Consider the following 15,154-nt stretch of genomic DNA (forward strand, 5'->3'; position numbering starts at 1 on the left):
CGCGTTCGGCTTTCGTGATTGGAATCGAACGCAGCAAAGTGCTTAGTCACGGGGGCGAAAGTCCGTGCGGGAATAGAGAGGGGTGGGTGGAGGGGCGGGGGGAGGGAAGTGCAATTTTGCGGGATCGTTGGGTGACGTCGAGCAGGAAATTTACCGGATGGCGTCCGCCACCCGAAACGAATCTCACCACTGGCAAAGGGACTCGCTCTCTCTCTCTCTCTCTCTCTCCCTCTCCCTCTCTCTGTCTCTCTCTATCGTCCCTCTCGCTCTGCACTGATCACTGATCACTGATCACCCATCAGGGGTTGTCAATATTTGATTTCGTCCGGTTACAAAGCCAGACATTGAATGTTGATAGGACGCCATCAATTATGTCCGACACACGGACAGTCTCTGGGCCATCCACCCCCCCGTCCCTCGATTCATACGTAGAATTACGTGGTGCGAGGTAAAACATTTTTCACCGACCACAGTAGCCATCCACTCTCGCACAAAGTGCTCGATCGTTACATTGGAAATTAAATTCAGTCACGTTTCCCGCCAAAATAAACTAGCCCTAGGTACAACAATCATTTCCAGGTTTCATCGCTCTGTCACTGCCAGAGGGTAACCACCGCTCGTCGTTTACCCGTTACTATTACTATTATTATCATTATTATTATCCTCACCGTCGCTGCGTTAATATGTATTTAATTTGCCTTTTTTCCTTCACACTCTGAAACGTCGATTGTTACTTCAACGTAGTTGTATATTATGTGTTAAAATGTAGCCTCCTGTAACAGAGAAGAATAATTTTTTTCAGGGATTTTCAAGAAGATTTCCATGCAAATTTAATGCACATTATTTATCATTGATTCTTCGATATTTATTACTTATATTCTTTTTCGTTTTTTTTTTTTTTTCTTTTTTTAATCCGAATAATTTTACTTGTGCTCAAATTCATTGCCATCATTATCGATATATGTATATACCTATATACGTGTGCATTATTTCTTGTTCTTATTATTTACAATCGTAGCGGAACAATGCTACGGGAGACAACCGTGAAGATAGGACGCATTATAGTTTTGTCAGTATTGTGAAAATATTCGGTGAAAAAAGTGTCATGACAGCTGGCTGACAGTGTTAGTTGCACCCTATGCTTAAAGACCGTTGATGAAAGTATGTTTCCTTGTTATTACTTTGTTTTTCATTTACTTTTCTGATTTTTTTTTTTTCTAATTACAACGTATCAATTGATCCACGTATCAATTACGTGGTTGATTAATTTATTTATAAACTATCTATTATGTATAATAACAATGAATTAAAGTTAATCACTAGATTCTTGTATGTTTCTCGCCTATCTGTATAATTATTTAACATATATGTAATACAATATAGGCATGTATAATAAGCGCAAGATTGAGGTAACGTAAGATTTTTTTCTCTCACTCTATCTTTCGTAGTTGTTGCTGATAGATACTACCTCTGTTAAAACTTTTTACATCAATTTCAATGATATGATGAAACGGAAAAAAAAAAAACTACATACAGACAAAGAACAAAGTTCTCTCGGATGAATTCCGAATTCCGTTTTACGTACTTTTCGTTCAGAATAAAGCTTGGCTGCGATCTTCGGAGAATTTGTGTCCAAAGAACTTTACGATAAATTACTTTTAGTGAACGATTTTATTACATTTATTATAATAAATTGTTCGATTTTTTGTTTCTTCTTTATTTCTTCATTGTTTTACTTTTCCTTCTCCCCGCTATATTCCTCGCACATTTTAAGTTTCAGACAAAGTTCGGCAGACCTCTTTTTATTCTGCGTGGAGTTTTAAATACAATATTTCATAAATTCTCTATTATATGTTATTGATTTATACGTCACGCGCTGCGGTTTAAATAACCAAATAAAAGAAACATTATATGTCACTTTTTGCTTTCAGTTTCTTCTTTATTTCCCCTCGTTTAAACTGCACGTTATTTTCACTAAGCTATTTCCTCGTTTGGTTAATCTCGTCGATTGTTTTCCTCTCTTTGGTCGACGTCCTGGACAGGCGGTTTCAGCGCGGATGAAGGTAAATTTTGATTCAATTGAAAAGATTGAAACTAGTCCAAAATCTTAGTTATAATTTCGGTATAGATTGGGGCGGTGGTGCGGTCAGATTGTGAATCTCATCGAATGACTTTTTCGCCGCCGTTTGCAGCTCGTCCATACTCTTCCGGGTTTTCACCGTCAGATCGTCGAACTGACGTTTCGTCTGCGCCAGCAGCTCGTCCGTAGATTTCACCGCGTTATTTGCGAGGTCCTTTACCTCAGCGTCAATCTTTCCAATCACCCATTCGATCGCCTGTCTTCCCTGTTACACAAATTGACGAAAAACGGTGATTAACACTCGGCTAAATCGTGGAAACTAAAGCCGAAAGGGAATAATAAAAAATAGCGAAATCTCCGTAGCATCGTTGTGCAAAGTTGTTTACCTTTCCGGCATTGGCGGAGATTTTAGACGTCAGCATATCCTCCATATAGTGACCGAGAGGAACGCTCTTGACGGTAACCACAGCTTCCTGTGTTAGCAATGTGCTTTGTGGATTTTCCGGATGAGGTGAGTATTTCACCGTTTCCTCGACCCCGATATAGTTGCAAAAAGTAAGCTGAAATGGAATTTTTAACTGAATTAAATTCGAGTCGAAACACGATACGGAAATTCTATGTATAACGATAATAATGATAATTTGGGCGCGTGTGCAGTGTCACCTATTATTTTATTCTGAAATTGGCCATCCTGAAAATGGTTCTCTGATGCGATAACGCACAACGCGGGTCAATCAGCCTTTGAAGTCAGGCATTCGGTCAGACATTCATCAAACCCTAAAAACTCCAGAATTCTGTTGAAGTTCGTGAAACCAACTGAAAGTCGTGTGAATTTTTATGAAAGATATTATCTTGAATTAGGTTAGACTGAAGATAATATTTGAAGATTTTCACTCTCCAGATGATTTTCCAATGTTTCCTCGCAATATTTGAAAACAAATAGTACAATATTACAATATTTACATATCACTTTTTCCAAATAAAATTCTTCCCAGAAAATCGGCGGTTTCACAATTACGAAATAAAATCGCGATGTGCCTTTATCGTTCTTCGAAAAATTGAATTTCCTTTCGAGGATAAAAAATAAAAGGCTTCGGTTGGCGAGGATTTACATTTAACAAAAAAAAAAAAAAAAAAGGATTAGAAAAATGGATGAACATTGCGCCAAACCGTTGCATTCTGGAAGTGCAATCGCATTACTAAGTTGCAGGACAATGAACGCGATATCGATGCAGCAGCGTGCCGATTGTCGGTGTGTACGAATTGTACAAAGCTGGGCTAGGTATAAACCACGATGGCATGCGCATCGCTGATGATGATGCAAATTCACGTGCCCGTACGCAGATTGTTCGACAAAATGAACATTGCGTTACACCCGCGTGGGTTTCAGTTATAATCGTCCGTTTACAACCTGACGGAATTGTAAGCTGCGATAACGCGCTAAAATGTTACACATGTGAATGCTTCAGTTTTCACAAAAAAATATCGGCAAGTCAATTAATATCCTGCTTGATCGTTGTTCCGTTATCCGCATTACATACGATTTAACGTACATATTAAACTAATCCAGATACGGTAATTGCAATTATTCAATTCATGTACCAAAATAATACGGTCAGTTTTTGAAGTTAGCAAAGAGGTAAAGTATGATAATTTTTTTTCTGTTTTGCTTCTTTTTTTTTTACAACAGTTTAAAATTCCCGTTTACGAAATAACCTGCACGAGGCCAAAGAATTTTGCACGCGATTCGGTTGCTGTACTCTCTTATGGTGTCCCTTATACGTGCGGGGTTAATTACGCATACGCATATGTATACGTAATAATGCGTATACATGGATATATAAAGCAGATTTTAGCCAAGCGGGTAGCTTTTGCTTATATTTGCTTTTCATTTACACCCGTATTTAAACTGTATGTTTTTGCAACGAAAACTGTTTCAGATACTAAGCGAAAATAATTGCCGTACTTTGCTTACCCATCTGTGTATAACAGACGTTTGTGTTTTCATTCTGTATTTCTTTATTTATTTTTTTTTATCAATTTGCGTCTTATACCCTCGGGGCTTAAATACGTATTCTCGCTGAAAATGTGGAAGAAGAGTAGAAACGAGGTGGGAATTAACATTGCCTAAAAGAAATACAAAAATTAAACAAATATACATGTACTTATACGAAACAACGTACCTACGCACGGTATAAAAATCAAAAGTATGTTCCGATGAAATTGTTCGTTCTTCTTGTTTCGTTATTTCTATATACCAAATAAAAATTATGATAAAAAATTTCTTTTACAAAATTTTATATCCTAGTGGAAGAAAGAGTCTTACAACAACAAATTTCAATCTTCTGTGATAAAAGTAAAAATAAGCGCGAAGTATGTTGCGAGAAATTCTGAACACAATTTTTGATCAGACTGAATTTAGCAGGTTTGAAAATGATGAAAATCGATAAAAATATATGCATAATGTCTGATGTACGATTATTTTGAGAGATCGTTTGAGAGATACAAAATGTGAAAGCATAATTTGGATCTAACTTTCGAAAATCCTTTCCGTTTTCTACACACAAAATTGACCTCTCTCAAACAACCCCTCAAAATAATCGCACCTACAATTAACTCGACGCACTATTAATCGCGAATTGGATTTCGCGCATCCCGCAGACTCTTGGCAGCTGCTGCACAGAATGGCGCATTGTTCGAAGATCTCGGACGGCATTTGTGGCAAGCTTTGGTCAGTTTAACCATCTCATTAGCCAAGCTTAATCCGTACTCAACACAGCTCAGCTCGACCGAATCTATAGCCTCCCCTTTCCAGCGCCAACATCTCACGAACCCCTTGACTTCGTTACGTTGTGTCAAGCGTCCTCCTCGGAGGTTCCTATGCACATACGTGTCTCGATAGCAATCGAGTGTTACTCGGTCAATCTGCATTCCAACGATAACGGAGGTGATCACTGTCGGTGAATATTTAAAATTGCTGGATGGAAAATGGAGGAGGAGTGGCAGGTTTGACGCGAAAATTAAACGTGTTTTTTTTGGGGAGAAACAAAAATTCAACAACAATCAAAATACTAAAATTGAATAATACTAGAATTTTAAACAAAAGGTTGGATATTGCGGTGCATTATTTGGCATCGAATTGGTTTTAAAAAAAAAATGCTAGCGGATGATTCTTCTGAATGATCAATAAAAAATTGCAATGTTGAATTGACTAACGTAAGAAAAAAAAACAAAAGACACAACTCTACCGTAACCATAAGTAATTTCAATTACAGTTGTATTAAACATAATATAATCGAATCTCAATGTTTAAAACAATACGACACTCCGAATGAAGCCGATAAGACGCAACACTTTCAACATTTTCAAACATCCAATTCTAGGTAAGCGATACGTCTGATCTGATGACGAATATAAATGCTTTTTACGAATCTTATTGATTGAAGAAAAAAAAATTTGTTGCAAATTGAATATTGCAGGCGAAACAAAGTCGTATGAGAGATAAAACAGAAAAAATAGAATATAAAATAAAAAAAAAACATTCTTTCTTCCGTTTATTCTTTAATTTATTATGCGTCTCGCAAAGAAAAAGAGGACGGTAAAGAAACAAAAAAAAAAAAAAAAAACACCGCCTGGACTCGCCCCGCGCAGCGGTTTATAGCTTTACGAGGGCCGGATGAACGCGTATAAAAACCGGGATGCACGTTACGACGAAAAAACCGTATTGTTGTAGCCGAAACTGGTGCAGAAAGGAGTAATAGTATAGAGTAAACAGAGAGGAAGTACGAATGCAGCAGGAGCATTATTTTTCATTAGGGGGATACGGATACGGGGATGGGTGGGTGGGAGCTTCTCCGCAAGCCGAGGGGGTGGAGGCTGCACTTAACCCCATATTTCAATCAATTCGAAAACTCCCGTGCGTTACAGCATTCGGTGCGGCATCAAACCTGAATGCACGGTATACATCCTGTGCGGAATAACGACCGACGTGTTTCGGTGTTTCCCAAAGTAGAATCAAGCTCGCAACGCTTGCAGGATGATGTCCAGTTCAACGTGCAGCGCGTACGTTATTCGCGTGAAATTTGTTACCTTTATGATTTAAAGGGCCGTATTCCTACGTCCGGCGTCCGGACGATAATTCAAAGTCGGCGCGTCGCGTCGTTTCTCCGGCACACCCGACGTCCTTTTTTTTTAACCCTTCGGGGGGTGGATTTTCTCCGCGGTATTCGTCGTCAACGTTACCAACCGTTGCACCAACGATATTAATTCCGACACTTTCACAGGCCGCCGTGCTGCTTATGTAGTATTAGGGTGGTCCTTACTACGGGGTTGTTTTTGAATTTTTACGCTCCCAGGGGCTTAAAAGTTTTTAATTTGATAAAAAAACAGGGAAAAAATTCCCTGAAAATTTGAACTCTCGGTACGAACTCGTAAGATAGTCCGCTTTGCGATCGAAGTATCATATGGAAGTAATATGGGAAAAACTTTTGTCTTCTTTCTGAAATTTTACAAATCGTTGATGAATATACCGACAATAATGGGAAATACAATGTTGTATATTTATGATACAGTTATTTATTTAGTAGCTATATACTTGACAGAATGATAATTATATATAAATTGAATTTCGAACGTTGATTAATCAACATATGAACGCTTGCGTTTATGAATTTAGAATTATGGGGATCGGAGCTTTTTTGTAAAGCGTTCGACTCTCTCAAAAATATGTATTTTTCATTATCGTCCGGTATATTCGTCAACGATTTATAATACTTCAAAGAGTAAAATAAGTTTTTTCATGTTATTGCCATGAGATACTTCAATCACAAAGCGGACCATCTTAGAGTTGATACGGAGAACTCAAATTTTCAAGGAGTTTTTTCTTTTTTCTTTTTTTTTGTCAATTTGAAAGCGTTCAAGCCCCAGGGAGCATAAAAGTTGAAAAATAACCGTATTAACGAAGACCCTAATGCAGTACATACACATGCATAGTAGAGTAAATAATATTTGTCTAAACTTCCAATACCGATGAACTAGAATTTATTTCACCGAGAACAAAGAAGAAGATAAAAGTTTCTACGGTAGCAACCGCGTTATTGTTAACTCGTTAGTCAGAATCGAGATACCCGCATAGACGACGCGACGGTGAAACTTTCGACTCCCTCGGGAACTTTCGAGTGACAGTATATTTATGAATATACCTGCCTATATGCCTGGCGTTACGTTATACCGAATGAACGGCATTAAAACAGGAATATAGGTATACATTATATACACACATACATAATATCTACATACAGCGTTGAATGACCTGCACAGGTACTCGGGTACAAGGAGTTTCCATTATACGTTCACATGCAGTGTTATTATAAGGTATACGAATATGCCTTACATAGGGGTAGGGGTACGTATAATATCCGGACGTACATATTGTGTAACGACTAACAACGCGCCAACCCGACGTTTCGCACCTGCGAGTTACACACACGCGTTATTATATATATACATATATATGTATATGTATATGTATATATATATATATACTACATACATATACATATATATACATATACTATACATATGCAGACGAGAAGATATATCTCTCCTGGGAATCGATTGGTTAGTTAGCCAAATGTAGTCTATATCCCTGAGCTGCGCCGAAACTTTAACGAGAATTACTAATTATCAAACAGCAGGAGAGCTGTTACACGGAGTGCTGGCTAACATCGATGAACACCTAACGACGCGACGCCTCTGTACACCAGGAGCTCGTATTATCAGGGGACGACTCCAAGTTTTATATTATACATCGAGTTGGTTATTATATCGATTCGGAAATCAAACCGAGATAGCCGAGAAAGTAACGGACCTAATTTTCGCCAGTTACGTATATACGTTGGGTATGCGAAAATCGTTACAAAAATATTGTAAATCGGCAATGTAAAGAGAAAAAAAAAAAAAAAAAAAAAAACAATTAACTTCTCGCATAAGACTATTTTCACTGACAATGAGCAACAATAATGCAATTATGTTTTAATTAATAGAGAACTAGAGAAATTCTCTGTAAATATAACAAAACTATGAAGAATTTCTTTGAAACTGCACGCGAACGAGCAGCGAGCGAGCCGGTATAACATTACAGCAGAGGATATCTATGGGGAATTGTTCAATTCCAGTCGTAGCCCGCGGATATAGTATAAACACAACAGGCCTGCCTGCAGCTTGCTGCCGAGATTGCGAGCAAAGAAATATAACCGTACGTCAGGGGGATTCCCTCAGGTATGAAACGAAGTGTAGGTAGAGGAGGAGGTGCGACTGTAAAAACGAGTATAATTCACCCACGCTTTGGAAATTTTAATCTTCCTAATGTCTTTCTATTTGTTTTACGTTCGTGCATGTTGTGCTTGTTCGGTATAGGAACAAGCTGTGTAGGTATTATAAAGAATTACTCTGATTGTTATGAATTTTTCGAACGAAACGTCATAATTTTTATTGATCATTGGAACGAATCAGTGATACGAATTGAACGAATAGGATAAATATTAAGGAGAATGAAGTTGGCAACGTTACTGAAAAGATTCGTGTTTACGAAAAATCGTTACTTCGCAATTTTACGATTGTTTGAAATTTAGTATACCGTGATAACACAAAACGTAGTCATACATAGGTATGCATGTTGCAAAAATGAACTCCTTGAAAGTCGTTCTGAAATTGTTGAATAACGATATTTTCCCTGATGTTCCTTTACGTTAACTTTACTGTCTCGAACATTATAAATATAAGCTATTTGCGGTACACGCATTCCCTGTTTTGCAAATACTGCACCATCTGCATCGGTTCAACGGCGGCGCAATTTTTTATCCACCTTCTCTATCCACTTTTCCAGATTTATATTCCGTTTCTGAGGATTTTTGTACACATGCATATAGTAAGAATATCCCTGACTGTGGGCTGGGGGGGAAGAAGCAGGGTAATGCTTCACGGAAACCAACCCCGAAGCCATGCAGCCGGTAATGCCCGCATCAATAACCTATCATATCCACGGTCTGGGGCGCAAACCCTGCGGAATTATGCGGCTAGCGCTGCAAGTGCCGAGAGGATGGAGGAGCTGGCTGGTGCAGGGATTCAACAGCTTGCTATTCTTGTAATGCTTTTACCATAAATAGAAAATGCGGAATGGACGTATAAAGACGACGTTACATCACACGGGACAGATATTGCGCAACGCTATTTATCAAGGAGTCGATATCGTAGCACGAGACGGAATATCGATGATTCCTATCCAATCAATTCTAAGATCAGGGAGAAAAGTATTCTTACTTCCGTTTCTTTTTAAAGGAATAATATCATTTTCTTTTTTTCTAAAATTATAAACCATTTTGAAGATCGATTGCTCGTCAAATGGATACCAATTTCATTTGATGATTTGATGAAAATTTGTTCTACTATACGGTTGAAACAAGACTTCGTTATTATACGACGAAATAAATTTTTTAAACCGCAGGTTCGTCTTCGGATACATACGTTCGTTTGTTTTGTCTCTCTTGAATTCATTCGCGATAAAATTTCACGGGCTTATCGTCAGCGGTCGTTTGGGATCTGTTCGAAAATCTTGAATCACGATGCGCTGAGCGATCCGACATACATGTATAATCTTTGAATGAGAAATGAACTCAACGACGATTATTTATGTGGAACGAATGGCAAGTAGGTTGGTGTGATATATTTCTGCATTGATTTATTCATTCATTTTTATTTTATTTTTATTCTTTTCTTCTTACATCTCTTTTTTCCATACCGCCATTCTTCTGCCTCTACTTTTTCTTTTTCGATAAAATAGGCGTGAGTGCAGCCTGAAATTTACGAATGCGATTTCCCGTCTCCACAGCGTTACCGCGGAAAATTGAGGGGAGAGGGAGCTTGAATAGCGACATTCAGAGACGCCGCCTACGCGCACTGAATTTTTCCACAGAAATCATCAAGGCATCGAACACATCTTATACATACACATACGTACGCGACATCGAGCTTTTATATTATACTACGCGTCGGGAATATTCTATGGCTGGGTGTGCATACCGCTTGTGAATTTTCAAAACTCCCACCACGCAGCAATCAATTAGAAATAAATTGGATTGCAATTGCAGCCTTTTCGAAAGAAAGAAAAACTCACAGTTTTATACTTTTATTTGTTACACACTCCATAACCGTTAAAAGAGGCGAAGTGATCCAATTTTTCGATACGATGAACCGTGTTTGCATTTTTTGGAGAAAAAAAAAGAAAAAAAAAAAAAAATATTGTAACTCGACATGTATTACGTCTGGTCATGTTTTTCAAGTTCTATAATCAATGTCCAATGGTGTTTGGTTGATGAGTATAAAAATTGAATCACACGAACAAGCAAATTATATCCATCCATTCATAATTCTGACATTTCGTTGATTGGATACGGCGCGAAAAGTAATAAAAAGGAAAGCAGGCGATGAGAAATGATATGACAAGAGGTGACATTTGCTCACCCCGCTGGTTCTGCCCAATGTGCATATATGCATACCTTGAACAACATCCGTTGGCAGCTCGTTAGAAACTCAATTATTACATTGAAACTGTTTTCAAACAAGTATATTGCTCATCTGTTATTCAATAACATTGTTCTATACCATTCGAAAATATTTCCACACTCATGAGCCATTGGCGCAGAATGAATTTCGTATACCATGCAAAAAAAAAAATTGGGAAGTATGCGATGTGTGTATCAAATGACTTTTAATTGGATATTAAAAATAAAAAAGTCCTCAAATTTTTAAATAAGTTAAACAATATTGCTGCACCATTTTTTCTTTTCTTTTTTGTTTTTTTTTCTTCTTTCTTATCTTTCTTTTATGAATAAGCAATTAATGCTATAATTTATATTTTACAGTTTTATTGTAATTTTACCTGTAATTATGATCTAAGATTTCTCTTCTTCAATTTTTACAATTACTTGAAAAGTTCGAGTGACGCCATCTCTTGCTGAACAGGGAAAAACAAATCTTTAACAACGCTCGGTAAAACAGACAGCACCAGACAACGTTTATAGTTTACCCTTCAACGATGATAAGGTATTGCCCTGGCCTTTTTTTTTCAATATAACAATCATATAAGACAAAACTGTCACGAAAATGCAAGAAGAAAATAAATATGATAAATAGGTAGGTATAGTATACAGAAATGCAATTGGCATTAAATTTGCCGGACTACTTTTCCTTCTTTCAATTAGTCAAAGAAAGATGGAAATCTAAATCGCAAATTAGCACAATACCGATACTTTGTCGCATGTAACAGGATAAACATGTTATACGTATTAGAAATAGCGTAATAGTAAAATCGGTGACGCACGTGAGTCCGTATATCATTCTCGTAAGATCTGGCACAGTTTCCAACGAGCAACGAAAATAAATCATACAATTGTTTTCAGGGTCAACGCGTATAGGTATAACCGTGAAATGATAAATGCTGGTATGAAAATGTGAGAGGTGCAAAGCCGAAGGATAAAGACTACAAGTAATACCGCAAATTTCGAATCACGCGTACAAGTAATTTCATTCAATTACGCAAATTTTATTCAATTATCATGACTATCTGTAAATGGTAATTAGTCGGATTATGGCAAAACCCGGAGCAGCATTAACTTTACGATAAAATATTCCGTATTACACTTTTATAAGTGAACTCATCCATTGATCTCAAATTCCAGTGACGTCACTGCAGCAGCGGCAAGATATAAAATATCACTTAACCGCCGAGAGATGCGCAGCGCATAAAATTGCGATAAAAATTGATCCATCCTTGAACCGAGACGAAAAATGTTCGCTTATCAATTTCACCCTAATGTAAAATGCATTTCTGCGATAAAGAAGAACTTGAAAATGTCTTTTATCAAATCATTTCAAAACAACCTTACTAAAAAAATTCCAGCGCGTGCTAGTGGCACGCAAATACTGATGCATAAGTATAATATTATACATCAAACTCCGAAGGTTCAACCGATTCGTAAGATCGTATTGTTAAATTTTTTTTTTCACAACGCGTACAGCGTTAAACTATGCAACAAAGGAATTACTCACGTTTCTGGTCTTCAACGTCATCTGTTTGTTCTCAATGTCTACTTCACTCCATTCGCTGGCGTAACAAACGGAAGCAGTTCCTATGAGCTGTAATAAAAAGTGTGAAAAGTAACGGAATTAGATACAAAAGACTTGGCTTACTACCCTCGGAAATTTCCTCCTCACAAACATATTATATGTATATATACAGAATTTATTCCTCTCCGCGTATTGAATAGAGAGGATGTAAGTTTAAAAAAATTGGATCGGTTCATGTACAAAGTGGCATAAATTAATAACCGAGGGTTGGAGGCAGCACTTGTCAAAAGTAATTGAAGTAAATGGCGAGATGATCCGCGAAGGTCAAATCCAAACGGCAACAAATTAACGTGTGCCGTGCAAGAAGGGTAACGGAAAGTTTAGCAGAAAGATTGATCGCGCCTCGGCAAAGTTAACAAACATTATACCTGCACGAAATTGTTATACAGCGAATCGTTAATATTATCATCACTGAAACTAACCGCGAACCGCGCATATTGAATGAAAGACTACTCATATCAGCGCCGTGTCACATGGGGACAATTCTCGTTGTTGGATGATTATCGGGTTGTCAGTTTTATCTTGAATGGAAATGTTCCTCTCAACTCGCGCCGTTGCTCATTGTCAGCTTTTCAGCGTATCGAGTCGTCTGCACTAATCGCGTTTACAGCCTCGATAGAAAACGAAAACGATGTGTTTTCTAATTTTATTTTACGGTCAACCGTTGTCGTAGGTTTCTTTTTCGCATTTTGCGCCTATCGCGGTCATTCCATGTTCGAAAATATACTTCACCGGAACGGCATGTAAAAGAGAGAAATTCACTTTGCTCGATGTACGTTTAATCGGAATGCAAGCGAGCAAGCGTACTTTGACGTTGTGACGTACACCTTGACACGTTTTTGGCACGTGCAATAATATCTATATATATATATACGTCTTGCAGGATGCGCTTACTTCAATCAATTATTGGGAATATATGCACTTGTACAAATAATATGATCAAGTGTATAGAAAAGTTTTTTAGGAAAAAGTTTACTACAAACACATAGTTGCACCTGCTTAAAAACGAATTTGAAATTACTTTGTTCCAGAAATTTTGTGTAATTTTTCAACTTTCATTGGCATTTATTGCTGTCTTTGAAAAAAGCTCCGCGATTTTGATCCAAAATTAAAATATATTACATTTAATTCTGCCATCAATTTGTGATTGGCCATATTCGGTTTTTAAATATTTTTATCGGGTGTGTAAAACTTTAAGTATGCTTTGAAAGGCTTGCATTAAATACAAAGAAATTAGCATTCCCTGAAATGTATTTTATATTTCTAGACACATGAAATTCCTTCAAATTATTTCTTATAACTACAGAGTCCCTGACCCAATCATGAGAAGAAAAAATTTGTTTCAAATACTAGGAAACCTTGAACATTTGAGGGTCAAGATTGGTAGCGAAAGTAACCTTCTCTCAATCTAAATAGTAATTGTGCATCAAATGGTGGCCATTTACAAGGGGCACTTGAAAGCAAGGTTATAAAGATGTTGAAATTACCCAGAACAATGGCGACGCGGTGACTCAATATGAAACAGGTCTATACAACAATATTATCTTCAGTTTCCAGCTCTGGTTACAAAAATAAAAACACTTCGAGATTGAATATACCAATCACAAGATCAGAGTTATTGCAACCTTTGCAAAGATTCGCATCATTGTACAATTTTTCTATAATATTTCAGCCTACGATTACGAATTAACCAAGTTAAGCTTGGTTCGTCACCTTTGTTTCGATACTTTTTAACAAGACTATACAGCAGATGCGTCCAACTATGCTGTAGGTTATCATTGATCATTCGTAGAAACCGCGACAGCACCGAGCCTGCCTAGAGTTTCAAAGCGGATCGGCAGCGTAAACTTGAGCCTGACATGATTGACCTTTGAGATCGGATTTAATGTCAGAGAAATCAGACAAGTGCAAAAATAAATCCGCGATCCAAAGATCGGTTTGGCAACGTACGATATTCGAATTTTCATAGTCGTAAGTCGACATTGCGTCACTCGAAACGGAGTACGGAGTTTGAGGTTATGACACGTTAGGCAACGGACAGCACGTGGTGTCTGAGAGTTCGACTCGATGATGGGAGAGGGAAGGGAGGGATGGTGAAACGATAATGAGGTAATACTGACCGATTCGACCCACTTTGGAAAGCCCCATTCGCTCGAGACTATTCTGTGGGAGTGTAAGACACCGTCGACGATTTTCCTGTCGACGACATCGATGCCGATCACCGCAGGGTTCATGGGGTTCGGGTATTTCCTCCAAATTGCTTTGGCCACCGTTTCCCATGGATGGCTGCAAGAGTCAAAATACTATTAATTCTCGTTTCGAGAGTTTAACGCGTAATCGAGGAAATTGGAATAATAGGAAACTTCAATATGGCCGAGGGTAACTCACTTGAAGACGTACTCCACGTTCCAGATCTTCATTTTCCGTTGATAAGTTTCGTAGAAGCACAAAACTCTGCGGCCAGTGCGAGCCTTGTTCGAAACCCAGAGGCAGTAGGACGACCGGACACTGTAATTTATCACGGAAAACTGGTGACGGAACGCGAGCACGTCTAGTGAGTGAAATCAAGATCTCCGGGCGTTGCAATTAGCGCCGTAAGAAAATTCCAACTTTTAACCGCCGGAGCCGTAGACCGAAACACCACCACACTCGCTATATGTACCGAATAAACGGCCGAATGAACGATACGAACGATTAAAACTGAATGCCAAGGTTCACCCCCACCCGAATCTAATCGAAAAATAAAATACACGAGCTAAGTACGAATCTCTCACCACACCTGCAGCCACCTTCATACCGTGCGTACATACCGACCGAGCGCTGAGGCGGTCAAGAAGTCGCGACAAAAGTAGATTTTTGCCGCTGGAGGCGCGCACTGCGTGCCGGTAT

At 38.1% G+C, this 15,154-nt stretch overlaps 1 protein-coding gene across 1 annotated transcript; it reads right to left on the bottom strand.

Annotated features, from left to right (window-relative positions):
- Positions 1–1,306: 1,306 nt before the first annotated feature.
- Positions 1,307–15,036, bottom strand: slmo (PRELI domain containing slowmo). The gene is made up of 5 exons (XM_046613857.2): positions 14,654–15,036; positions 14,386–14,551; positions 12,188–12,274; positions 2,467–2,640; positions 1,307–2,345 (listed from the first exon to the last, which is right to left on the bottom strand). Exons 1-5 carry the CDS (start codon positions 14,683–14,685, stop codon positions 2,112–2,114), a joined length of 693 nt encoding a protein of 230 aa, XP_046469813.1. The 5' UTR covers positions 14,686–15,036; the 3' UTR covers positions 1,307–2,111.
- Between the last annotated feature and the right edge of the window lie 118 nt (positions 15,037–15,154).

Source organism: Neodiprion pinetum, chromosome 2, assembly GCF_021155775.2.
Source record: "Neodiprion pinetum isolate iyNeoPine1 chromosome 2, iyNeoPine1.2, whole genome shotgun sequence".
NCBI lineage: Eukaryota > Metazoa > Arthropoda > Insecta > Hymenoptera > Diprionidae > Neodiprion > Neodiprion pinetum.